Source organism: Paracoccidioides brasiliensis (genome assembly GCF_000150735.1).
Source record: "Paracoccidioides brasiliensis Pb18 unplaced genomic scaffold supercont2.10, whole genome shotgun sequence".
NCBI lineage: Eukaryota > Fungi > Ascomycota > Eurotiomycetes > Onygenales > Ajellomycetaceae > Paracoccidioides > Paracoccidioides brasiliensis.
This window is the reverse complement of record NW_011371367.1, coordinates 349,899-375,732: the sequence shown is the minus strand read 5'-3', so window position 1 is coordinate 375,732 and position 25,834 is coordinate 349,899. Positions and strand designations below refer to the sequence as shown.

Below are 25,834 nucleotides of genomic sequence, written 5' to 3'. Positions count from 1 at the left end.
AATTTTGCGAAGGCCCCAAAATTAGAGAATGTGAGGAGTTGATCATTATTCCCTAATTAACTAGTTTGTTCTCTAGTTAACTAGCAAGATCTGTCACAACTTAGCAAGGAGAATTGGAGCTTGGCAGGAAAATGATTTAAGATGCCGATCGCCAGCCTGGTTAAGCCCTATCGCTGATCAAGTATCAAAGGATGTACTGCCAAAGCAGTCAAATAGATAGCACTAAAAACCACCTTCTCTCATCTTGACTCAATCTCAGGCTACAATCTGCTATTTATAGAAAAGCCATTTCATTGAAAGAAATATGACATGTTCACCGAGAGTTCCAGATACAGTCAAGCCTGAGTGTCCCTAGAGACCCACGCCTATCCATACCGGGAGGAGAGAAAGGGGACCCTCGCATTATTCCAATTCGGGTTCATTAGTTAGTGCAATAGTTAACGAGTCGAAAATTTTGATCGCAACTCAAGGCTGATTTCGCCAAGCACTCACCCAGGTCCTGCTAATGCTTTAGGCACCAGCATCCTGGATTGACTGGGATTTGATACCGCCGCTCTAGGACCTGGGTCGAGATTTTGGGGAGTGTCCGGAGGCTAGTAACCGCCACACCGAAATGCTCCTTCAAGCAAATACCATCATCGGGGGGTCAAGGACAGTATGAGCTTTCACTGTTCTAGCCCCGAGTTTCAATCAGCGGCCTTCCCGTCCAACTTCTCCACCAATCTAGTAATTTTACGTTCAAATTACACAATTACTAGAAGTTACAGGCAAACATAATTGCATTGTAAACTATTCTCTCCACTGAGAGCATGTATGATGAGCAGAGCAGGATGCCCACGGGTTCCAACATACACTGTACAAGGTTGTATATCAGATTGCTCAATTCCTGCTCTTTTTTCTCCTTTATTGAATCTCCATACGTGATTCATCTCTTCTTGAACAGTCAAACCCACCCACTAACTTATATATAGACAACTTCCTTGACACTTTCTCTTTTGTTTTTCTACTGACAGCTTTTTAATTCTTGTTTTTCTTTGTCAGGAGAGTCATTCTATGCATGGTTATCTGACCCTTCTTAACTAGCTTATTTAGAGCTTAGATTGATTGAACTGAGTGAGCTTCATAATACAGTGGTTGAGATATTACTTAGCTTTCTTGTTTTACAGCTTTAATTGTTATATATTATAAGATATAACTGATTCAAAAGCTTGAGGATTATAAAATATTTTAAAATATTAAAATATATATTTAAATATTAAAATAAAAGAGAATCTACTTTAAATATAAAAAAATAACTTTTTAAATATTTAAATATTTTAAATATTATTTATAAAATTTTTAAATTTAATTATAATTATAATTAATATTTTAATATATAAAATAATATAATTTTTATATAATTTTATATAAAAATTTATATTAATTATTTAATAATTATTTAATTTAATTAATTGATAATTTATTTTTATTTTTATTAAAATATAATAAATAATTTTTTATATTAATAAGTTAAATATTAAATATAAAATATTAATATATTTAATTAATTATAAAAAGTTTTATTAAAATATAAATTTTTAAATTTAATTTAATTTAATTATATAATTATTATAATTATATAATTTTATTTAATTTTATTAATAATATATATATTATATAAATTTTCATATAAAGTTTGTTTATAATTATAAACTCAAAAGACTTGAGTCTTTAACTCAGCATATCATTGAATTGATTAAATTTATAATTCATAGTAAATAAGATAATAAAGTTAACTTGACTAATAAAAAGAAGTTTAACTATTGTTTCAGAGCTCAAGAAAACTGATCTTATTCAGTTTTGAATAGTATCCAATGAACAAAGACTGATAAATCTCTTTTTGCTCTACAATCATATAGTTGATCAAACTAAAAGATTGAGCAAGAGATATCATGCATCTGAGCAGCAGCTCAAACACTTTTGAAATTTGACCTTTTTCGAAAGCTTTAATAGCTAATGAGGATTCGACCTCCCTGATAGGAACTGACTGCCTATTGTTGTTGACATATTGACAACTCGGTTGAAGAACGCGTCGCGTGGTGAAGTGGACGGGAGGTGTATGTGTATGTATGTATGTATGTGTGTGTGTGTGTGTGTGTGTGTGTGTGTGTGTGTGGGATGGGAGGTGTGGATTACAACTAGTGTCATTGCTTTTCGCTTTGCGTTTTGAATACCTGGTAACTTATTGTTGTGATCTGACATCTCAGTTGCAGGAGATGTTTGAGATTGTTCAGCTTGGAAAAAGTATGTAAAGTTTTAACGTGTTTGTGTGTCTTTGCCATTCGTGCGTTCTGAGCCTCGTGTTTTGTTACCCTGCCATACCCAACCTCCTACACAACTATCCGGGCGAGGAAGGATAATACAGGTAGGTAGCTCATAGTTGCTGTGATGTCAAAGAAGTCGAACTTTATTGACACAGGGGTTACTCCAAATATTTTAACTCTGCATGTTCCGTCCAGATTGTGAGGGCAACCCAAACTCTCCTTGACCGAAGAAGCAAGTTTATGCAGGAACACTGCGTTTGTCCTCTCCAGCAGCTTGCGCGGCTCCCCATACTCGTTTCTGCCCCTCAATCGGCTTGGTTCAATGGCTATCAAAAGCGGACTCCGCTCTTGTGGCTGAATTTAAACATATTTAAACGAGAGCATAACAGGCAAAAAAGATACGGTACGGTATTTCTGGGACCGTTGCTTCGTTGCCCCAAGATCATATTATTATCCTATAATTATTATATGGGGGTGGCAGGGCGCGCGCCATTCATGTTTTCATGAAAATGAAGTTCTAACGGCTAACGGTAACATCTCTCTTTCGGAAACTTCCCAAGGTTGTCAGCAACCATCACCTTACCATCATTCGCCCAATTGTTTCCCCCCCCCCCCCCCCCACCCTTTCTCCCACTTTCTCCCCTCCTCCATTCTATCTACATCGTACGGAGTAAGGTAGAGTGCATTCCACTTTTCTTGAATATCTACGCCCGCTGCTAGACCAAGATTGAGGTTCCTAGAAAGCCTACGTCTCCCGCATGGAACCTTTGGGGCTTTAAAATCGGAGTTTAAGTTAGTGAATCCCAGAAATTATCCCTGCAGTCCATCGAATTTCGCCGGGGATATTCATACTCGATGTATTTCCTATTCGCATATCTCAGCCCTTCGATTTCACCCTGAATTCCAGCTCGTTCGGGATCGCTATTCCGGCCCAAAGTTTTGTCTGCTATTACAAACCCCGTTGCTAACAGCCACGCAAAAGATCCCCGTTGTTGAACACCGCCGAACACTTTCCCCAATATCTACACGGTATTTCCTTAATAGCAATAGTTTCGAAGCCTCTATGGAATTTTTTGTTATCAGGATTGCTGCAGATATTTTCACGACTTTTGTCCGCTTTTCCCAAGTCCTGCGAATCATCACTACAATCTCGAAAAACCGATCCTTGCGACCATTACACACCACGAACCGAGTCTTATTCTTTCGACGACTGCGGTTCATGAACGAGCAGAACACCCTTCGATATTTTGCGCATTATTTTAATTTGTCAATCTTTCACACGAGATGTTTAGCATTGTTGGGATATAATACGAGCTTAGACCTGTTTTGAATTCCCAACCCTCACTGTGGCTAACCATAGAGATGGATTCGTCGCGTGAACACTCTGTGCTCGGTTCGAGAAGGGGTTTATCAATTCGTCCAATTTATACGCATATTGGCAGCTCTAATGTCCGACCAAAGCGGCCCCCTCGACCGGATGACGAACCAGATCGAGAGACTCCGGGTGATAAATCTCTTCTCAAGTCGGAAAGCTCAAAGACCTCTTTGAAGAGCTTGTTCTCACGCAACAAGACAAATCGTCATGCTAACCATGAACAAACCCTCCCTGCTATCGCAGAATCTCAGAGGATTATGGATGCGAGCATAATACCAGATTATATTTCTTCCACAAGCCCATCAACCATCCTACACACACCTAAATCGTCGGCTCCGTTATCGTCACCTTCCCTAGGAAAACCAGGTCCTAACAAAGCTCAAAAATCTTCCAAATTCTTAAAGGAAAAAAACCAAAAAATCTCTAAAACAACTACATCTTGGGATCCTCCTCCGCTGTTCCAAGCTTATCCACAGGCAATCAAACAGGGCATTCTTTCTGCTCCTACGGTTTCCGCGGAATCTATTTTACGGATTACTAGCCACCGGAGAAATAATCCTATAAAGGATGGCTTTTCAGATATTGATGCTGATGACGAAAGAATCGCGTCGACTAGTTCCAAGAAGCGGAAAGACGAGAAGGGCAAGAAGCATTCACGCGGATCAGGATCCAACAACAAATTTGAATGGACACAGAAGATTTTCATTCTTGTCACAAGTGGTTATCTTTTGCAATATCCAGGCGAAGGGAACTTCGATCGCCTACCTGATAAAATGATGGAGCTTGGTAAAAATTCTGTGGCCTTTGCTAGTGACGCTATCCCTGGGAAACACTGGGTGCTACAGATTTCACAAACGCTCGACGAGGACGGATCAGTGACTTTGGATACCAAAAAGACTTTCCTCTCTCGCTTCGGTTTTACCGATTCTCGAAGACAGACAAAGTCTCTACTTTTGGTTTGCGATAGCCCGGAGGAGATGACATCCTGGCTTGCAGCTGTGAGACGAGAGATCGAAGCCCTAGGGGGAAAGGAATATGTGCCCGAAACACCACTAGAACCTCCAAATGGGAGTTTTCAGCATCCCCAAACTCATCGACAATCTGTGATGCCTGACAAAATCCCATCGGTCCCCATTCCCATGGCAAGTAGGGAATTTACTAAGTCCTCTCCTACCATTTCGGCACCGATTATACCAGAAGAACCCAAGGAGGAAAATAAGCTTCTTGACAACAAAGCAGCTGATGAAACTTCCAAAAGGTCAACAAACCGGCTATCTACATGTCGACAGTCGATTGAAGCGCCTTCATCTTCAACTACGGGAACGATTACCGATCTAGATCGGCTACGAGAAGGGTCGAGGTTATCCTACGTTTCCAATGGGACAAGGACGATACCAAGCTCGAGAGCTTCTTCCCCGGGACGGTCTCCTGCCAGACCCACCGGTGTTGTGCCTAATCCGGGATTTGCCGAATCCCCAAGTAGCATTAGGAGCACCCTTACGGACTCGGGTAGCAAACTCCTGTCTGCTCATGCGTATCCTGCAATCCAGTCAGACGGTAGTGGTTCTGACAACAATGGGTCTCGCTTCCCTTCGATTGTTGGACCACTGAATACCGCAACTTCATCTCCTCCCAATTTCAGCGTACCGGTTTTCAAAAGATTCTCAGCATCCTCCCATTCTGCAGCCCATCTATCGTCTCGAAAATTTCAACATCAAGTCTCCCCTCCCCCTTCTCCTCGTCTAATTAGACCTAACTCCCGAAACCACCTTTCTTGCTTGGACGACATTGTAGCAGCTCCGCAGTTGATGAATGGGCATGCAGAATCAAATAAATCATGTAAGGAAACCGACATTTCCCAACATCCCGTTCCGTTTATATTTGATCCAAACGTCCCTTCGCGTACTGCTCCATCTCAAAAGTCCAGAGAAATCAGATCAAGGCGGTATTCATCCTTCGAGTCGTCGTTCCGCAGCACCTATAGCTTAGCCTCAGATTATCGCCCAAAACTTTCACCAGTAACCAACGAAAGCAGCGAAGACGGACACAAGAGCGACGCCTTATCACAACACAGTGGCGCACAAGCATTAAACAAGAATTTCAACCACATATCTGCAGCTGCAAATACCGAGACCAAACAATTACGCCGGCCGACCAGCATGCAAATCGGATCCGAAGCCCGTCGCCGATCATCATCTGTCAATGCTCCTCAAACTGGTACGCAGAAGGAATTCTCGTCCCCGGAGATAAGATTCTTCTCCTCTTCCTTCAACTCTTCCTCCTATCGACAGGGCAGAGCGCAACTAGCACACCCAGAGGTTATATTGGATACTTCCCCACCAGCTAACCACAACCACAACCACAACCACATCCCGACCTCCTGTCTCCGAAATTCGTTGCATAAAAGCACGTCCCACCTCTCCCTAGGCCCACCCGTCGCTCCTCCACCAGACTGCCCCTTGCCAAAAGTGCCACCCAAAGTCCCATCTCAGTTCAGTCACGCATGGAAGCATGATCAATCCCCGCTATTGGCACCAGGTCGTAGTGAAGCTGTCGGGCACAGAGACAGATCCAGGTCTAAATCCAGGTCTGGAACTAGAACTGGCCCAGATGAGAGCAAGGAGGCCCAAACAACGCCAATTTTACCGGTTGATTTGCGGGATGCGGAGACTTCTTCGCATCTGAGTGGGATGACGCCGAAAGAATATAGTATGGTCAATGCGTTTTAAACTGCTAATGGCTTTCAGTCTCGCGATGAATCATACCGCATAACGGATTTTGCCCTATTAGATGGGGCTTATTTCCTCACCACTGACAGCGTGGAATTCCTTCCATTTCATTCCCCTCCTTTTTTTTTGGCTTTCTGACCATTCCTTGGATATATTGCACACTGGACACTATTTTGTTCTTTTTTTTTTTCTTTTTGTTCTTTTTTTTTTTTTTTTTTTTTTTTTTTTTTTGAATATGCACTAAAAGCTATATATTTATCTGTAATGCATATGCCCATATGGTCATCTCTCCCCTGCTCCTCTTTAATACTTCCTTTCCTTTTGTCTTCTGGTTTCCTTTAAATATTCCGGCCATTTTATGAAGTTCAATGTTACGCATGCAAACATACCCCCACCAACTTTTATATATATATCCACATATTATTTTCTATGTGTTCTTCTCTTTTAAGGCTTTTGGTCTAAGATATCAATGTGACTCTTTTGATGTCAATGTTTTCACTGTCATTTTCTTAATTCTTTTCATCTACACAATCTTACTCATTGTATCTGATCACTGATGTTAAGGGAGAGTGATATACCTGTATGCCTCTGCACTTATGTACTTCATTAAATGGCTTCCACCAGCACCACTTGTCATATATCGTGTTACAAAGTCTTTGTTTATAAATAGTGGTATCTCCTTCTGTCATGATAAAATAAAAAGAAACATCTTGATATGTTTTGTCCGTGAATTGTACTACATTCTTGATGGCAGCTCAGGTCCGCAATTTAGTTATGTTGCCTTTGCAAAACCCAGCATCAGTGATATACTCACAATTTGGAGGTGCAAGCTGAAATAAAGAATGAAATCCGCGAATCGAAGTGGTCCTTTCGTGGTCCTTTCGTGGTTCTTGATGAGAGACTAGGTATGATGGATAGCGACACACTCCCCTGTGTGCCACTCCACACTTCACCCCAATGAAGGAGATAAAGAGGTGAGCTGAGAGAAATGTAAAATTTAAAACAGGAATACCCCAGTTGTTCAGAAAATGGATCCGGATGATATATGAAGACGAAGCGAATTTTGCTTCTCAGATTTATGTGTTTGATAACTTTCAATGAGTAGTCCGTAAATCCATGTCCGGAGTATGATCGTTGATTTTGGCTGGCCAACTAACCACCCCCCTGAATATGCAGGAACAGAGTTTATGCAAGTCATTATGCAATCGCCTATCAACAAGCCGTTGCCACACACTCTCTCTCTTACAATAGCGATAGCTAAGGGTGGATTATCTGAGGGCCTGTGGCTTCTTGGCTATGAAGATTGTGATGATATGAATAATAGTACACACCATGGAAAACAAATCAGGACCTGAAAAGATGAAATGGATGGACCACAGGTTTTGCGCGGGAATCATATATACCTTCCTTTTCGCGTTACGTAGCGATATTGAATGAAGTAAGATAAACCACCGGCTTGGAAATAGAGCGCTCACGATAATTCTAATACAGAAGGAGAAATTCCAATAAACGCATCCCATATTATTGTTATATACTTCAAAAACGCCATTCAGAGAGCAGACCTATAAGGAATCGTAATTGCTGCTGGTCGAAGATAAATAATAGGACTCAAACCCATTTTCCTGGACATATGAAATAAGATAGAGAAGAAGCTAGCTAAAATGCAAAAGGGTCTCTGTTAAAACAACAGAGGGTTAAACAATTGCTGTCGGAGTTTTGATGGGAAAGCAGAACAAGGGAATATGAGTAACCAAGGTTAAGTAACAAGAAAAGGCTTATTACAGTCATTCTTCGTTCGCTTCTTCTACCTTGGGGGTAAGATCTCGTCTTACGGTCCCAACAACAGCTGCAGCTGAACCTGACGCTTCCCCGGTCGATACATTCGTCCCGGATGTAGCTGTTTGCTTATTTTTAGCTGGTTTGGCAGGGGAAGAAGATGCAGTGTCCTTGTCACCCTTTTTGGATTTCTTCGATTTCTTTTTCTTGGTCTGGATAAAGTTGGGTTAGGAAATCATCTTCCATGGAGAATGTGATTGAATTGGTCAGGACATTGTCCATCCCAGAAGAAATAGGTAACAATACAAAATTAAGAACGTACCTCTTGCCAACCCCACATTGGTCTGAAACTGTCAAAAAATCCCACGTCCTCGAACAGATTGGGGTACAACCAGAGACCAGGTGGAATTGCAAAGAAGGTAATGCAAAACAGGATCAGCCGGAATATCGACATGGCAAAAAATAGACCTAGCAAGCCCATGATGCCAACACTCAGGTACCAAACCCCTAGTCTGAGCATAACAGGCCATAGCGGGAACATAACAACTGCCATAATTGCGACTAGGACACCCGCAGCCATTGCCTTTTGTTTCCACTGAGGACCTTCGTATAACCAGACGTAATGCATCATTGGGTCTGTCTCTTGATGCTGCTCCACCTGGACTGTCCACAGCCCCTTTACGTGGCCTTTTGGTTTCCCATGGTTGTGTCCGGCATGAGGGTCGACTTTGGAAACTCGAAGCGCGAGAAGAGATAGGGGTAGGAGTTTGAATGCATTTTCGGCGGAAGCCTGATCTGTCACTGGAGGAAGAAGAGAATTGGGCTTTGATTGAGCTTTGGAGTATGCAGGGGACTGTAAAGCTCGTACAGCACGTTTGACTGATTTCCGCATTTTAATTAGCTTTCGACATCATCCAAGATCCAGGCCAATGGAAATATGGGAAGTAACAGCAACCTTTAAATAGCTCTTTCCTTTGGCCATCCAAAATACAGGTTCTGGGCTTTAAATCTTGGGATTTGAGAAATTGAGCCACTGCGACAGCGCTGGGATCTGGTGGTGCATTAGAGTTCATGGGTACATGTTGCTCTGTTTGCTGTCCTTGCGCCTGCGCCTGCGCCTGCGCCTGTTTGGCCTGCTGTTGCTTTTGATGCTGTTGCAAAGCTTGAGCTTTGAGCTGATTTATATATTGCTCTGGAGTCAGGCCATGTTTCGCCGCCTCTGCAGCAAGCTGTTGTCGTTGCATGTTGCTGAATTCCTCTGGGGTCATTCCGCGCTTCGCCGCTTCAGTTGCGAGCTGTTGTTGCATAGCAGCAATTTGCTGCTGAGTTGGTTGGCCGGGAGCGGCCATTTGCTAACCAGAGAAGAAAATTAACAAATTAAATTAATTGCGGAAAGACCAAGAAAGGGCAGAAAATTCACCACACCTGTTGCGTTGCTGTTGTAATTGTATTATGTTTGATGAACTTGTCAAAAGTTAATAATACTTTTGTTGAACATTCAGAAGTCGAAGTGGCCAGATCAGTCGCCATATCATGTGATACAAGCGACGATTCGCGTCTGGCGCTTAAACCAACCAGTACATTAGTTAGTTAATTAAGCGCTGTTATGTCATAAAAGGCGATGCGCAAATTACAATACGTATATAAAAAGGAGGTAACATAAATACATTCCCAACTTGAACTAGGCACCACCAGGCCATTCGATTTCTTAACATGCCGGTAGTGTCCATATCAGCTAATTATACGCCGGACGCCAGTGCTACTCTTGTATCTCTATGGAAGATTGTGCAGCTGGTAATATCTTTATTCATATATACATTTCAATAGAGAATTTCGTCCTCCTAACATATATATCATAGTCACAAAGGGATGTTTCGGCACAAATACCAATCAATCACGTCGCCCATCCAGGCGTTTCTCTGACATCTGCCTGCTTCAGCAATAAAGTGTATGAAGAGCAGGCCCTGGTGAGATGCATGTCGAACCTTTTGGCCGTTGATAATCGTCGATTTCATGTCGACCTATACTGGTCCGAAGCGCAACAACGCTGGATATTCTGTCCAGCTACAGTTGATTCCAATGCACCAACCAGGCAAGGGTCCCCGAATACCCCTCTGATCGGATCTGTGCCACAAGGAAATTCTTCGATTCGGAGGATGGACAGAGGTGACTTAATGCAAGCACGCGAAGCCAAGACCCCTTCCAGCAACTCATTGCCGTCAATGGCCAACCATGCTGCTCGTGTAACAGAATCAACTACTCCGGAAAAGCCTTCTACTTCCGCCCCAGTACTATATAGTGTTGGATCGTACTCATGCTCCAAGTCTCTTGATCTCTCTACATTTCTCAGTTTTCTAGAGAGTTATTTTTGGCTGACGAATGATACCCTCAATGCCCATATGCTATATATCTTGATCAACCTACATTCAGCTGCAGCAGCAGATTCACCTGACAAGTCTAGCAATGCTCCATCACCTGGAAAACACCCTTCAGGCGCAAATCTTCTTGGATCACTGTTTGAAGAAGCATTGCAAGAGTTCATGTACACCCCGAAGAAGCTTGAAGAAGAGAGAAGCAACCTGAACCGTTCATGGTATTCTGTTCCTTCATTTTCTCATCCTATTTCAGAATATTATACGACTCACAAAAACTCCAAAGGCCTCCATAGCACTCCCGACGGCTGGCCATGCGAGAGTTATGTGGAAAGGACTCGTTTGCACCGATTTTTGGTTGGTTGGGGCACAGTTGACCCTCAAATGGCGTCCTACAATTTCAATGGCGACAATGATCTTATTTTCCCCGAAGGCTCGCTTTCAACATTTAGAGAAATTAAAACTTCTAATGCCAATAATGAACCTGCAATCGAATTTGGTTGTTTATTCGACCCAGAAGCCACAGACGCCTCCAACCCGAATGCGTCATGGGCTGAATCAACCGCTGTTCAACAATACCCTTATGACCCCACTCATGTATTGAGCAGTGAGCTAATGGCATGTGGCATATCACCCACAATAAATTCCAGCCTCTCCAATATGACCGCTGATGTGGATTTCAAACCCTATCAAAACGCTTCTCGAGCTTCACAGTGGGCCTGGGTACCGGGTGAACCGATGTCACCAGACTTACGACCAGAGCCATCAACTAATCTCAGATGTGCCCGGGCTGATGTATCTTTCAAAGGACGATGGGTCCCCGCAAAATGCTCCAGCGAGTTCTATGGGGCGTGTCGCATCGGAAACCAGCCGTTCCGCTGGGCCCTAACGCCCCATCGTGTCCCATATGACAAGGTGTCACATAAATGTCCGAAGAACTCTACATTTTCCACTCCTCGAACAAGCCTAGAAAACACCTATCTCTACCACCATCTCATGTCTATGCCCCAAAGTGTAATCAATGCATCCTCCGCTAATGTCCATGAACGCAGCGTCTGGATAGATCTCAATTCTCTTGACGTGGCCAATTGCTGGGTCTCTGGTGGTCCCCAGACGCAATGCCCGTACGAGGTGGATTATGCTGCTGTTCAACTGCGGGCAGTGCTTGTACCCACAATAGCGGCTATCATTGTGTTGGTCATCGCGGCCTTGACCATATTTGTCAAGTGTAATTCCAATCGCAGGAATTCGAGACGGACAAGGATCATTGAGGGATGGGAATATGAGGGTGTTCCATCCTAGTATATTTACTCCTCTCTAGAGTGAGACACCAGGATTTGGAAGAGTTGATGATGTCTGCCAATTTTGCCTTACATTTTTTGAACATATTTCTCCGTATATTTTTATCATTTTTTTTCTATGTAATATATTTGAATCAGGTATATAAAATAATTATCGAGCCGGATATTGATATCTGAAGAGGAAAAGCCTCGGAAGGACCTGCGACTGAGATCCAAGCTATCTATCTTATGTCACGTTATATAGTCTGAGTGACAACAAAATCTATATTGTACATTTTGGAAAACTATTATACAACCCCTAGCTTTGCACAAGATATTACAAACCTATACCGCCCCTCTCCAACAAGTACTCATGCTCCAATCCGTCAATATGTCACGACAAGACCTCCAACATATCTTCCACCCGTCCAAACTTCTCCCTCACTTTACCTGCAGCCTTTCCCCTCTCCACCTCCGCCCGGTCAATCTTTTCCCAATCCTCCCAACTCGTCGGGTGAAGGCCAAGCTGCTTTGCTTCCGGACGCACACCCTCCCAACCAACACCCGTACTCCCGCCTTCAGATGAGTTGAGAAACGCATGTCCGTGGCTACCAGCAATATGCGACGCCCAATCTGCCGCAATCGCGTCAGCGGTAGCAAACGCGTCCGTCATCGTCGACGCAATGACACCAGTTGGGCCTCTCTTAACCCATCCTGCGCAGTAAATACCAGGTACTTGAGTCGGTTCGGACTCAGTAGATAATTGCGTGGTTCCATTTTCAGATGGAGAAGAACTGGTAATGACGCGCCCTTGACCATCATTGGGGATAATGCCACGGGAATAGTTGAATTGGATATTGAGGTCCTCGAATCCTGGGAGCGGGAGGGACTGGTATCCGATGCTGCGGAAGCAGGTGCTGGCGGCGATATCTACATGAGCGACATGCCCATCGTCTTGTAAAATAGGGGTTACTTTGGAGGTTGGGGAGAAAGGGTCCGCTGGGTCGAGTTGGTTTCGGGAAAATTTCATGTATGAGAGGATGTCTGGATTTGAAGGAGAACTGTGAAAGGAATGTGGAGAGAGAAGGAAGTCGAGAGACCAAGACTTAGAGGCCTCTTGTGGATCCGTGGTCGAGCCTTTTGCAAGGAGCTGGGTTATGCGTTTCTGGACCCTAGGGAGTGATTTTATAGTTGATTCTGGGGGGAAGAGATATTTGGGAATAGGCTCGAAGGAGACTGAAGGGAGTTGGAGGATTTCTCGTACTTCTTTGATTGTAAACGCGGCCTAGGAAATTATAAGGTCAATTGTACGTGTTGTTGAGAATCAATATAGCCTGAGAGAGACAGAAAGCCTTACCTGCATTGGACCTCTCCGTCCAACCACTCTCACCCTTTTGATCTTACTCCTTGCCAAGTTCTCCAACGCATATTCCACCATATCCGTCTTTCTCAAGACATCTATGTCTGTTAACAACACTCTCGCCACATCCATAGCCACGTTTCCCTGTCCTATTATAACCGCGTCCTCTCCCAAAGTCAGCGCTGGCGCCAGGTCCCTATATTCTGGAAGCCCGTTGTACCAGCCAACGAATGCTCTAGCCGAATATATACCACGTATAGATTTTTCACCAGGAATCCCAAGATCTTTATCCTTCGATGCCCCATACGCAAACAGTATAGCATCGTAATGGGGTTTGAGAGTCCGCAGCGGAATATCTACGCCCAAGTCGATGTTTCCGATAAATTTGAATCGTGGTGACGTTGCGACTTCTGTAAATTTCTCCTGGCAGTTCTGTTGCAATTGAGAAAAACTTAGTCTATTTACTCTATAATTATACAGCCTATCTTTATTTCAGCAATAACTATTTGCTGGAGCTCATACCTTCACCTCCGGATGGTCCGGGGCAACACCAAATCGGACCAGCCCAAATGGAACAGGGAGTTGCTCGTACATATCCACGCAAGCATCTTCAACCTTAGACATCAGTCTATACGCAGCGTAGAAACCAGCAGGGCCTGAGCCAACAATTGCAACCCGCAATGGATGACTCTGGGCCGCATTGCTGCTATATCGCTTTCGCTGCGAAAGCCATGGCGAGCTTGGTATGCTTATTTGCGAGGCGGCAAGTAGCCGATTGGCCTGGATGAGGCATCTAGCGCATATGCTGGGAGCGCGTGACAAACTCATTGCCAACAAAATGAGTGGCATGGTCGTCAATCCACCCTCTGATGATGCGAAACATATTGTTGTCGTCTTACATAAGACTTAATTCGCCGCAGAACGCCACTTGATGCGGCTGCTTAGCGTTGATCGACGGGTGTTGCCCCACCAACAATCGGCTAATGTTTACCCCAATACATATACAACGCCACAATATGCGCGACTTCACATTGCGACAGCAGCGCTTGTCAGGCAGAGAGCTCCATCCATATCCTCATTATTTCTCATAACCTGGTTTACATTCGATCTTTTGACCTTTCAATCCGTTGCTGAAATTCTCTCCTTAATTCCCGCATTTCAGATCCACTGGTTTGTTCTCCCATCGCGGACATGGGACGAACGGAGCCGCCGTTTCTCTATGACGGACCAACCCATAACCGTTTCTCTGGCATATCAGACAACTTTGATCCAAAGGCTGTGACGCAAACAAGCTGTACACCGCGTGAGCCTCGAATGGAAAGAAAGGGACCCTTTGTGAACTTCAATCGGCATCCGGATTCTGTATGGAACCTCTAGGGATATGAAATAACTATAAATATATGGAATTACAATTTGCTAATATTGTACGCAGTACGCTGTGATTCCAAATGGAAATGATAACAAGAAAACGATGAGCCCGAAGACCATTGACAGGATAAAATACACAAGGATCTTTCAATTGATATTGAGGATTTTGGCTCTTGTTGGAGCGCTGGGTTTGCTGTTCTGTGTGATATGCATTAAAGATACGAAGGGAGAAGTGTCGTGGATGATCCGTGTTGCAGTATGTATTTGATCACTATCATCGCGTGGATTACGTTTATGACTCAATGTTCTAGCCCGCCGTTGCAATTCTTCATACCGTATACGGAGTCTACCATCTGTGTGGTTCCTTGACGGCTCGCAGTCCTGCCTCATCTGCTAGCTATATGTTGTTTGCGTGTGTTTTAGACGCTGGGCTAATTCCGCTCTATCTCTTTATCGGCATCATAGCTAGAGTCGAGCACGATAGCAAGACATACGGCTGGGGTACCCTTTTCGATAAGGAAATGACAACATCCAAAATCATCTATGCAATCTTTGTTGGTTGTTGTGTTGTTGGAGCACTGCACCTTGTATCATTGGTTATATCTTTTTATTTGGCAGTTATTTTCCGCAAAATCTCTAAACTTCCGCCGGATATGAATCCATTGGAAAACCACCTTACCACGCGTCCTCACAAACGCAGCAAATCCGAGATTGCAGATATCGGAGAGAAACACCTAAACACCACCACAGCTGACTCCCCTAACTCCAATCGCATGTCTCTTACTCAAGAACCACTGATTAATCCCCCTCGCGCTGTTCCTTTTCTTCACATCCGTTCTGGCTCCGTTGAAACTGGTGTCAACGATCCGATGGAATCCGCCTATTCAGCCCAATTTCATCGACATTCGCGTTCGGATCTTCCCAGCCAACAGATGCGTCAGTATGGGCAATTCCAGCATACCCCGGTGGCCGCCGCACGCACTCCTGTGAGGGACCATGTTGGCATCTCATCTCGACCCCAGTTTGCCGTTATCAACACTCCTCCCAAATCTGAGAACTCGCGCCCTGAATCCCCTAAAATCACCACCCATGATCCTAGTGGTATGCCATCTTTAGCGAATGATAACCGGTTCGTCCATCCCTCGTCGCCGTGTCCTCCATTGCATGTCGATCGAGTTTCTCCGCTGCCCGGCCGCCTCGGATCTCCCGACATACATGGCAGTGAGTTTGGCGTGAAAAATTGGGAGACTATGGAAGACACATATGACTTTAACCGGAGCGGCACAGTTGTGCGGCATCGTAGTAAGGACAGCTATAGTCTTTCGAGTAGCTTCTATAGTGTCAATGAAAACGTATATGGCAAGGAGCATACAGAGAATCTGTACGTGGATGATCAAGATGTGGACGATAACCTTCGGACCAACAATAACTATCAAGTCTCGGAAGGTCAGACAGATGTACCATCACCTGTCCTTCATCCACTGGAAATGAACCCCCCCACACCACAACCTGACGAACAACAACAACTCAATTCGTATAGTCAGTCAAGAAGCATCCGCCGCGTTGCGTTGACTGACATGCCAAACTCATCGCTCAACGTTCCAGGATATTCGACCCCGGTGAAATCTCGAGCATTGGGGGGCAGCGAGTCTAAATACGGACAACACTTTAACGACCTCAATGGGTCTGCCAACGGCGCAACCCAAAATAGCACGGGGAAAAACTCCACCCCAGGCAAAAATCGGTGGACACTTAGGAGTGGTAAGCCCTCCGCATACAAATCCCTACATGGCGATGACGATAGCGATGACGGCAAAGAAACCAATCCAGCTCCCCGCGATCGCGATCGCAAGGGCCGCGTGGTCAGCAATTCTGGCATTGACTTGGGGTCGAATTTTGGGCATGGCTCACCTGGCTACGGCAGTTACATTGCTGGTCTAGGTGTTGGGAGGAGAAGGGATGTTAGCGGGAAGGTCGCGGAAGAAGGACGGAATTGCGCTGGAGCTGTTGAAGAGAAAGAGAATGCGACGAAGCAGAAGGGATGGCTCCTTTCGAATTCTGGCGGTGGAGATATCAAGGCAGCTGGATGGGCTCGTTTTAAGGGGTTGTAAATGCGTTGTCACATTATTTTCCGACCTCCATATTCAACCAATTGGCAGATATCGTCCTTGAATAATATTTCGATGATTGGGGCAAATCGAACGAGTGGCACACGAAGTTTGTATCTGTTTCTTCCTTTTTTTGTCATTTCAATTTAATAGTCAGTTTCTTACTCCACCGCCCTTTTCCTTTCGTTACTGGACAACCAGAGGCGCTGCACAATATTCGCCAGCTGTATACGAGACTTATTCTGATTTTTGATATCCCCTATTTCCCATTTGCTTGATAATGCTGGATTTTTGTTTTTTTTTTTTTTTTTGAATATTTTTCTGTCTTCTTGGCTATTTTGGATGGGATTAATGATATTGATGTGCGTAATGTGATAATGTATCCATAAAACAGAATGGAAATAGCTATTGTGTCCGAGTGAGATTTGCCGTTGTGTCCACTCTTAATTAGGACTCGATACCCCGCGGGATCGGTGAACGAACTTTTCTTCTCTTCGGTTCGTCGCTTGGATGTTCCAAGTTTACTTCACTCAGCTAATTTAGCTGCTGCTGCCACTTCACCGTCGAAGAAACGATAGCTATGTCCAACCTCCAGTCTCCAGATTTTCGGAAATCTCTCTTTGCTTCTTCCGCTTATTTGCCTCCAGACATAAAAGAGAGGGAATAAAATCCTACCCCTTCCTTCACTGGTTAACTTTTGCCAATGTAGGGGCAGGCCAAAATGGCTCGCCAGCGTGTTAATGGATTGATGCCCTTCACCACAACCATTCATTGATCGGGAGCCTAAATGGAGTATTTGGCTTAGTTTAGAGCGTTTGCGATACTTGGTATCCAAGTGATCGGGTTCAGCAAAAATTCAATGCACCTTGATGTTGTTTGTATCGCATTCTCACACCAAGTGCTGTCTGCATGCAAGATAGCTTGAGTTTCACTTCCTTGCCTTACGCTCTTGTATATTTTCGTTCTCGAAGATATTACACAGAAATACTTTCTCTTGCCCTTGCTTTATTTCTGTTGCTGCTGAATATCCTTTCTCTCTCTCTGTTTCACTCTAAACTGCCTCTGAAAATCCTTCGCAGTCTCCTATCCGCAGATATTGATCGATAATTTCCGTTGGATTCCAACTAGCTCTTAAGGATTTCCTTCTGTTGTCTTATAAATATTTTTGGCATTCCAGTATTCAAGCGAAAATGCCTCTCACTAGCATCCGAAAAAAGGCGATAACCTGCTACTACTGGAACGAGAGGACATGTAAATATAGTGACAATGTCTGCACGTACGCGCACCGTCATACTGGCCAGATTGCGAAAAAGCCACAGTTTGCTAGATCCACTGGTGTGTGTCTACATGTTTTCTTGCTAATTTTTTGACCATGATGTTGTTTACTTATTGATATCACAGCATCGAAATCAAGCCAACGAGATACACAAGATCTAATCTCAATCATGGGGGATGATGGAATAGATAATACTGTTACCACCCGGGCGGAAAGCTCTGAATGTCGAACCTTGGCCGAAGCAGTTATCAAGGCTCTACAGACTAAGAGTGACTACCATGGAATTAAAACCATGCTCAGTTCTAATACCTCTGAGTGTGTTCAAGAGGCGCTCAATCAGGGTATCGATGGATATTCTGTCATTTTCGAAGCCGTTAAGCGGAACGATGCTGATATTATCCAGCTGCTCGTTGATAACGGAGCAAATCCCAATGCAACCGAGTATAATTCTGGTATCCCTCTCATCGCATTTGCCATTTTGCAGAATGCGGAAACCGTAGTGGTCCAAACTCTTCTGAGTCTTGGTGCGAATCCGCATTCTATTCCTCAAGACTTTTGGGATTCTACCGCGACTAAATTATCTATGAAGGGTGAGGATTTACGAGCGGGTAACAGGAACGCATCTCCCCAGACCCTCTGGTGCAGCAGTTTTCACCTCGTTTCGCTCCTTCAGCGGCTGGACTTCGGTCTCAGTTATCACCTTCAAGTTGCCAGTGGACCAGATGTCCCCGCAAAAGAAGAACGACAAATTTTTGCAGCACTAGGAATGAAATCTCTCCTCCAGGCACCATACTTTTTGATCGGACAGAGTTTCGCAGTTAAGCGCGTAACGGAGTATGTCAAGTCGCATCTTGTGCTTCCCAGCCGTGGTGCACTAATGTTAGCATTTGTTGGAACCCCTTGCCATGGCCAGGCTGAACTAGCTGCAAAGTAATATCAGCCAACTTCATTGTTGCTCGGGTCGAAAAGACAAACAAACTATTTACTAGCAGGGGAGTATCATCTGACGATCTGTCGATGAACCACTTGAACGAAGTGAAGGTGGTATACTTCGACGACCTGGACAAAACTGGCGGCTCGAACCTTACTACACTGCTGGATGGCCGCGCCCAAGGTGAGTTTATCTCGATAAAAGCCTACCCAATGCGATGCAATCGAACTCATCGTACCGGAGATATATCGAAACTGACACTTTTTTTCTTTCACTCCCTTCCAAGGCACCAAGCAAGACACAGGTAATCCTAGCGTACTCACCAATGCGAAGACCATATGTATTCTCTCCGTAACGGATTGTGAGAAAACAATTCTCGATTTCTATAAAAACTACCTACGATCCAATTTCAAGAACAACTGGCGCTCTGCTCGTTGGGGCCTTCTGGACAAAGCGCTGAGAAAAGACTTAATTAGAACTTATGGTGTATGTAAACTCTCCCCCACTTCATTGACCAGTGAAGACACTCACCTCCTGACGAAAAACACCTCCTGAAGAAAAATTCCAGGCCTCACTAACCAGCGACATCGATGCCATAATCCAATTTCTCCCTTACTCTAAGCTTGAAACAGCAGCTCTCGCACATAGACATGTTAATGACCTGCGTTCTCGCCTGGCTTCTATCCATAAAACTCTTGGCGGCGCCCTCACAAGCAAAACCAGCTCCATATTCACACGCGCTGTCCGTCTCAAGCTCGAAGGCGATGAGGAAGCGATCTACACGCATCTAGCGGAGAAGAGCTATGACATGAATCTTGGCGCACGGTCTACTCAGCAAGGCATTGTTAACAAAATCCAGTTACCGATTATTGAACTGTGGACTAAGAAATGTGCGCATGATCGTGAAGGGGCGGAGGAGGGCAAAAGGAAGGGTTGTCAGATGCGTTGGGTTTGGTGGATGGGTTTGGTGACATTCCTGTCTCCACTTCTTCGGCCTCTGTTGCTGGCAAGGCTGTAGGGGGCGAGGAGGATAGGGGGACTATGTCTGCTGTTGTCAAGTTGGTGAGTGGTGAGGGGTGTGGGTCTAATTCTATTGACATTTCTTTGGAATAGGCAGGGGATGATTGAAGGAGGGAAACGGGTGCGATGGCTCTCCCTTTTGAAAGCAAGGTGCATTACATTGAGCACTTGATACCCAGTAATGAGGTCGTTGGTTGCTTACAGATTCTACTATTTTGATTTTTATCTACGAGTTATGGGCGAGGGATACTCTTTCAAAATGATACCACATAGGTTTGAAGGAGAATTACGCAGTAATGGAAAAATTTTTTAGAAGTATGGCTATCTGCTTTGTCCTTTCTCTTACCTAGTAAACAGGAGTGGGCTAACGGCTCGGGGATAGAGCTTGAGAAGGGTACTCTAGCAAGGTTAAAGGGGCTGTTTGCTACCTTTAAGAAGCACTCCCCACAAATTTCCAACCATTTCATTCTCACGGGAATATCTGCCAGTGTCCGTTGATGTACAAAGTAAATCCTCTCTTGCATTGAATTAACTGCTCATATGTATCCATAATAGCGTCTTCCAGAGAAGAAGTGAGACTAGAAACACAACCTCACACATCATTTGAACCGGATAGCTAAAAAGAATCCGTATAACAAAACTAAAGTTCCTGTTCATTATTTTCCCTTTGAAATCCCCAAATCACAAAAGTTCAACGTCTAAAGCTATTAGTCGGGCAGTGGTAAACTGTCCTTCATGACGGAAGAGGCCACACCTCGCGTTTTGGGTTGGTCCAGATATGTACCTTTATGAAGCTCTCGAACTACGGACTTCTTTTAGAAATCTCCGCAATCGGTTGAGATAATAGAACAAAGGCGTAAAAATGCGAAGGGTTGCCTCAGATATAAATAAGGAGGGATCAGTGGAGAAAGAGGTATGGGTGGCGGAAGACAGAAACTGTCCGCGGGATAAAAACGTTTTGACGAAATGACAAGTGTTACCAAAAAAAAAAAAAGAAAAAAGAAAAAAGAAAAAAAGGAAAAAGAAAAAGAGCAGGACAAAAATTACAAAACGTCAATGACATTTCATGAGAAATCCTCCCCAGGTTCCTCGATATTGTTCTTGACGCGAAGTAATATCGCCGTCTTCCACTTATCCAGCTTGCTTAACTGATCATATTGAAATAGCTTATCGCCAAACGCTTCTGCGTCACCCTGCTCAACAGCTTGCGCCAGATCGACAAGGAGCATATGTTCGCGTGTCGTTGCGAAGGAGTTATCTAGCTCTCTATAGGTCTGTAGAGCGCGGTTGGTGGCGACAAGGTCCTGGGGGAAAGTGTGTCTTGTTAGCAGTCGTTCTTTTATTTTGAGAGATGAAGGAGGGAAATGGACGCTCTTTGTCGTATTTACCTTTGAGGCAAGGTGGCAGATGCCAGCTTTCAGGAAGTAATCTTTTACCGAATACTTCATCAGGCTATTGTTAATGGATGATCTGGCCACACGCTCGAAGTTCTCGACGGCTTTGTAGTAGTCTCCTTTGAGGGCGGCGAGGTCTGCGACTTTGAGAAAATACTTGTTGGCTAGTCTGTGTCCGACCAAACATTTAGCATTCCGTTTCCTCTTCTTTCATTTCTCCTCTCATTTAAACCCCCACCCACCAAGAGGCACAAAAGGAGTTTGGGAAGAGGTAGCGGGAAAGTGACTTACGCTTCCGCGTTGTCTCCCTCGAACCACTCCGCAGCCTTTTCATATGCTTCCAACGCCTTTGATTCATCCCCAATTTCCACCTCGTAGATTTCAGCCAAGTTCTGTTGATGGGTCGCAGCCCGTCTGAAGTTCCCCTTGGAAATATAGTGTTGGATTGCAACCTGGAGCACTCTAGCGGCATCTTCAGGGTCTGTCTTGCGGTATACTTTGAATGCCTCCGTCAAGACATTGGCCGCATCATCTGGCTCGTTAAGATTCTTGGTGAAAACTGCTGCTGCTTTTTCAAACGCCATGCCCGCCTCCTTGTCTGTATTCCGCATGTGTTAAACTACGTATCATGACGGCTATCGGGAACGATTCGAGGTGGGAAAAGAGTCTGGGTGAGACCAACTCATCTTCTGTGCCCGGAACGCATTTGCGGCTTGTGAGTACAGGTCTGCGGCATTTTCATATTTCTCTGCCCGTCCGCCAAACAGACTGAATCCGCCTGAAGCACTTTGGAGCGCTTTGTCGGCCTGTCATAATTACCATCGGTTAGATACGTCAATCAGATTGCGGGGAGTCGATACCAGTGCACACCTTCTGTAGAAGGACTCGTGGATCCTGTGCCATGGTCTGGATTATTGCCCTTTGGAAATAAAAGAACTAGGGGGAAAAATTTAGTTCATGGGGTTAGGAGAGTTGTCAGAGAACTGGTATAGATCGCTGCAGTGCTTTAAGTAAATGGTCCATGGATGCGACGGATGATATAATTATGGGTTCCAATGGATTCTCTTGGCAGAGCCGATGATGTCTGATTGGTTATAGCCACGACGCCTGGTTTTATAGCCACGGCGATTGCAGCAATAAAAAAGTTCGCAATGTTCCGTCTTCGCTTGTGGACTACGACAGCAGCATAGATAACTTTCAACTTATTCGAAGTATTGTACCAAAGGCAGTAGTTCCTGGGTGCTGATTGGCCTATATACATCATCCTATCCTGACTCAATGGCACCCTACTCTATTCGGTCTCTGCGACCGTTCCAACGAGGTATTGTCAATATTACCTACCAGAGATCATCCAGACGTACTCGACCCCCGTCGCCATCAGCAGCTGTTCCCATAGTACGTTCCACTTTCATTCTCTCAAAGCCCAGCTGGTCCGTAAAGTCCCTTTTACCGCAAAACACGCCTCTTCCACAGTCAAGTACTGTGTCGTCGAAACAGCTCCACCATCTCCTGAAACTTTCTGCGCTCCCACCACCCTCGAGCGTTGAGGAGGAGGAGGAAATGCTCAAAACTCTTGAATCACAGATTCATTTTGTGAGGGAGGTTCAGCGCATCGACACCTCTGGCATTACCCCGTTGCGGAGTATTCGCGATGAGACCGTCGAGGCCCAAAAAGAGAATACAATCGGAAAAAAGGACCTTGAGGAATCTCTTAAACAAGAGCAATACGTAGGATGGAGCAGAAGGATTCAGCGCACAAAGGCAGAGAAACTAACTCATCCAGACGGGGAGGTTTGGGATGGCGATGCCTTGAAACCCGCGTCGAAGGTGATAGGGAGATATTTCGTGGTTCAGTCAAGCTGAGGAACCGGGGTATTTATGCGTGTTCTCCATACAGCTATCCACCCCCTGGGTAATATATGCACCTCCAACGCGCTCTCCAACGCTTCCTTTCCTAATCGTCAGCCTCGTTCTCATACCGCAATGACCCAAAAATGTTCCTGCCCGGGGACCCTTTTCAAGCTGGCGGCTGACTCATCAATCAGAGCTCAATCTCTACCTTCTTCGACTGCTCGATGCTCTTTTGTTTACAACATCTCTCCTCCAGTTCGACTACAGCTTTCATGCTTGCCGTCTTTTTGTATATTTTATTTTATTTTATTTTATTTTATTCTATTTTTTTGCCTCAAGCTTCTGTCCAGACATCCTATGCAAGTGACATAAATCATATGCGCGCAGCTTGGGCGGCATTCTACGGACCGTAAAATGGCATCACCAATACCGGGGACTGAACCATGCAGCGGCTTGGACTTGGGCCACGGCCGGGACCAAGAAGATAAAATGGGAGGCGACATTGCGACGGTTCTCAGCTTAGGCGACCGACAGTCTCTGGCTTTGCTCATGGTCGACATTGTGGATGAGATGCAGCAAACAATATTCACTTATTTTAACACGGTGGATTCGAGAAGGCATCGTAGTGTTCATAACCCAGCTCCAGACGACAGCGATTCTAACCCATCTAGATCTCAAAAGGCCAAACTGGGTCCTTCAACCCGAAAGCCATCTACGCTACTATTAAAAGTTGAGGCGGAGTCACTGAGATATTTTAGTATCTGGAAAGATTCAGTTATCTTCCGTATTGGGGAGATCATAAATACACCAGACGCAGTTGAATCTCTAGCAAACGAACCACCTGAAGGGAGCCAGGAGGTCGAAGACGCAGAAAGCACCGTCGACCCAGACTTTGCAAGGTTGAGACCAAATCCTACAAGCTTTGTGAGCCGCTACCCGCCGGTAGAGACACCCCTGATCCAACTCCCATATGACACGAAATTGGTCCTACTTCATTCGGTTCTCCTTTTACTTCTTAGCCTTAAGCACTACAGTGCTCATTCACGAGTCTTGATGCTCAGAATGGCATCCAGTCTTGGACTGACTGTGGATGACCTGGTTAATGACGAGATCAAAGTAGCCGAAGGCCTATTGCAAACCGCCAAAGCAATGACGGCAGAACAGGAAGCTAAGACAAAAGTTGAGGAGAAAAAAACATCCAGGAAGTGGAAGATTAGGCTAGCATCTGCTGCGGGGGGTGTTCTCATCGGGTTGACTGGAGGATTCGCTGCTCCTGTTGTCGCCGCTGGCATCAGTGCTGTGATGGGAGGCCTTGGCCTGGGGGCCACTGCTGCAGCTGGATACCTTGGTGTAGTTGCCAGCAGTAGCACTATTATTGGTGGAATTTTCGGTGCCTTTGGTGCCAGAATGACCGGAAAGATGATGGAGCGGTATGCAAAGGAGGTTGAGGACTTTGCATTCCTCCCCCTCTATGCGCCCCCGCCTGTAGAGGGGAGTCCTATAACTACGGTTCCAACGGATCAACGTCTTAGGGTTACTATCGCAATCAGTGGTTGGCTTTCTGAGGAAGAAGACATCATTAACCCCTGGCGAGTTCTAGGACGCGATTCCGAAGTATTCGCGCTGCGATGGGAGTTTAAGGCCTTGATGAGACTTGGCAATGCAATGACGACGGTAGTCAGACATACTGCATGGGCCGTCGCAACAAGGCAGGCCATCACGGGGACTGTTTTCGCACCCATTCTTGGCTCTATAATGTGGCCTGTTGCCCTGCTCAAACTTGCTCACGTAATCGATAATCCTTTCAGTATCGCCAAAGTTCGGGCTGATAAGGCGGGTCATGTTCTTGCTGATGCTTTGATCAACAAAGCTCAAGGTGAACGTCCTGTAACCCTGATCGGCTATTCCTTGGGTGCTCGTGTTATTTTCTGCTGTCTTATAAGCCTCGCAAAAAGGCGTGCATTTGGTTTGGTCGAATCTGCTATTCTCATTGGGTCGCCCACCCCGTCAACTGCAAGCCATTGGCAACTGATGCGCAATGTTGTCAGTGGTCGGCTGGTCAATGTCTACTCCCTGAACGACGCAGTGCTTGGATTTCTATACCGCGCAAATAGTGCTCAATATGGAATTGCTGGTCTTCAGGCTATTACTGGTGTCCCCGGTGTGGAGAACTTTGACATGAGTGATTCAGTCACTGGTCACCTTCGGTACCAATACATGGTTGGGCATATTCTCAGGAGGATCGGATATGACCATCTGGACCAGGAAGAATTGCAGCGGCAAATCGATATGTTGAAGGCTAGAGATGAGGGAGATACGAAGCAGCTCCAGCTTGAAAAGGAGAAGAGACTGGGTCAACCGAGCTCGGAACAGCAGCCACAGCAACCCCTGGCGAATAATACGGTTCCTCAACCTTCTCCTGCTGCGGTTGGGAGGGTAGAAAGAGAGGCAGAAGGGCGGGTGATGGAGGCTATGTATCATATCCGGTTAGGGAGACTTGAGGTGGGGGGTGAGATCACATGAAAAGGTGTATATCATCCATGGAATTGTTGATGGACGACTGCTAATGACCCTTTACTCTTTACTATTGTGTCTGGTTTATTATCGGGATCAACTGTCACATTTCCTTAGCTGTTACGCTTTTATATTATTATTGTCGATTTTTCACTTTCCAGAACGTTTTGCAGTCAC

At 45.0% G+C, this 25,834-nt stretch overlaps 9 protein-coding genes across 9 annotated transcripts; 6 read left to right on the top strand and 3 right to left on the bottom strand.

Moving 5' to 3' along the window:
* Window positions 1–3,665: 3,665 nt before the first annotated feature.
* Window positions 3,666–6,407, top strand: PADG_07020 (uncharacterized protein; the record flags this gene model as incomplete). Its single annotated transcript, XM_010764073.1, has 1 exon — window positions 3,666–6,407. One exon carries the CDS (start codon window positions 3,666–3,668, stop codon window positions 6,405–6,407), a length of 2,742 nt encoding a protein of 913 aa, XP_010762375.1.
* A 2,086-nt stretch (window positions 6,408–8,493) lies between these two features.
* PADG_07019 (uncharacterized protein) lies at window positions 8,494–9,532 on the bottom strand (the record flags this gene model as incomplete). The annotated part of the gene is made up of 2 exons (XM_010764072.1): window positions 8,494–9,062; window positions 9,139–9,532. The coding sequence occupies 2 exons, from the start codon at window positions 9,530–9,532 to the stop codon at window positions 8,494–8,496; spliced, it is 963 nt and encodes a 320-aa protein (XP_010762374.1).
* Window positions 9,533–9,896: 364 nt separating this feature from the next.
* On the top strand, window positions 9,897–11,857 carry PADG_07018 (uncharacterized protein; the record flags this gene model as incomplete). The annotated part of the gene is made up of 2 exons (XM_010764071.1): window positions 9,897–9,977; window positions 10,043–11,857. 2 exons carry the CDS (start codon window positions 9,897–9,899, stop codon window positions 11,855–11,857), a joined length of 1,896 nt encoding a protein of 631 aa, XP_010762373.1.
* Window positions 11,858–12,229: 372 nt separating this feature from the next.
* PADG_07017 (NADPH-adrenodoxin reductase) lies at window positions 12,230–14,044 on the bottom strand (the record flags this gene model as incomplete). Its single annotated transcript, XM_010764219.1, has 3 exons — window positions 12,230–13,120; window positions 13,193–13,627; window positions 13,718–14,044. The coding sequence occupies 3 exons, from the start codon at window positions 14,042–14,044 to the stop codon at window positions 12,230–12,232; spliced, it is 1,653 nt and encodes a 550-aa protein (XP_010762521.1).
* A 342-nt stretch (window positions 14,045–14,386) lies between these two features.
* On the top strand, window positions 14,387–16,674 carry PADG_07016 (uncharacterized protein; the record flags this gene model as incomplete). Its single annotated transcript, XM_010764218.1, has 3 exons — window positions 14,387–14,557; window positions 14,628–14,819; window positions 14,875–16,674. The coding sequence occupies 3 exons, from the start codon at window positions 14,387–14,389 to the stop codon at window positions 16,672–16,674; spliced, it is 2,163 nt and encodes a 720-aa protein (XP_010762520.1).
* A 1,187-nt stretch (window positions 16,675–17,861) lies between these two features.
* Window positions 17,862–19,896, top strand: PADG_07015 (uncharacterized protein; the record flags this gene model as incomplete). Its single annotated transcript, XM_010764070.1, has 5 exons — window positions 17,862–18,006; window positions 18,073–18,877; window positions 18,937–19,061; window positions 19,165–19,364; window positions 19,447–19,896. 5 exons carry the CDS (start codon window positions 17,862–17,864, stop codon window positions 19,894–19,896), a joined length of 1,725 nt encoding a protein of 574 aa, XP_010762372.1.
* A 1,066-nt stretch (window positions 19,897–20,962) lies between these two features.
* Window positions 20,963–22,195, bottom strand: PADG_07014 (uncharacterized protein; the record flags this gene model as incomplete). The annotated part of the gene is made up of 5 exons (XM_010764217.1): window positions 20,963–21,202; window positions 21,287–21,461; window positions 21,584–21,890; window positions 21,975–22,098; window positions 22,163–22,195. 5 exons carry the CDS (start codon window positions 22,193–22,195, stop codon window positions 20,963–20,965), a joined length of 879 nt encoding a protein of 292 aa, XP_010762519.1.
* A 375-nt stretch (window positions 22,196–22,570) lies between these two features.
* On the top strand, window positions 22,571–23,155 carry PADG_12225 (uncharacterized protein; the record flags this gene model as incomplete). The annotated part of the gene is made up of 1 exon (XM_010764307.1): window positions 22,571–23,155. One exon carries the CDS (start codon window positions 22,571–22,573, stop codon window positions 23,153–23,155), a length of 585 nt encoding a protein of 194 aa, XP_010762609.1.
* A 402-nt stretch (window positions 23,156–23,557) lies between these two features.
* PADG_12224 (uncharacterized protein) lies at window positions 23,558–25,666 on the top strand (the record flags this gene model as incomplete). The annotated part of the gene is made up of 1 exon (XM_010764306.1): window positions 23,558–25,666. The coding sequence occupies one exon, from the start codon at window positions 23,558–23,560 to the stop codon at window positions 25,664–25,666; it is 2,109 nt and encodes a 702-aa protein (XP_010762608.1).
* Between the last annotated feature and the right edge of the window lie 168 nt (window positions 25,667–25,834).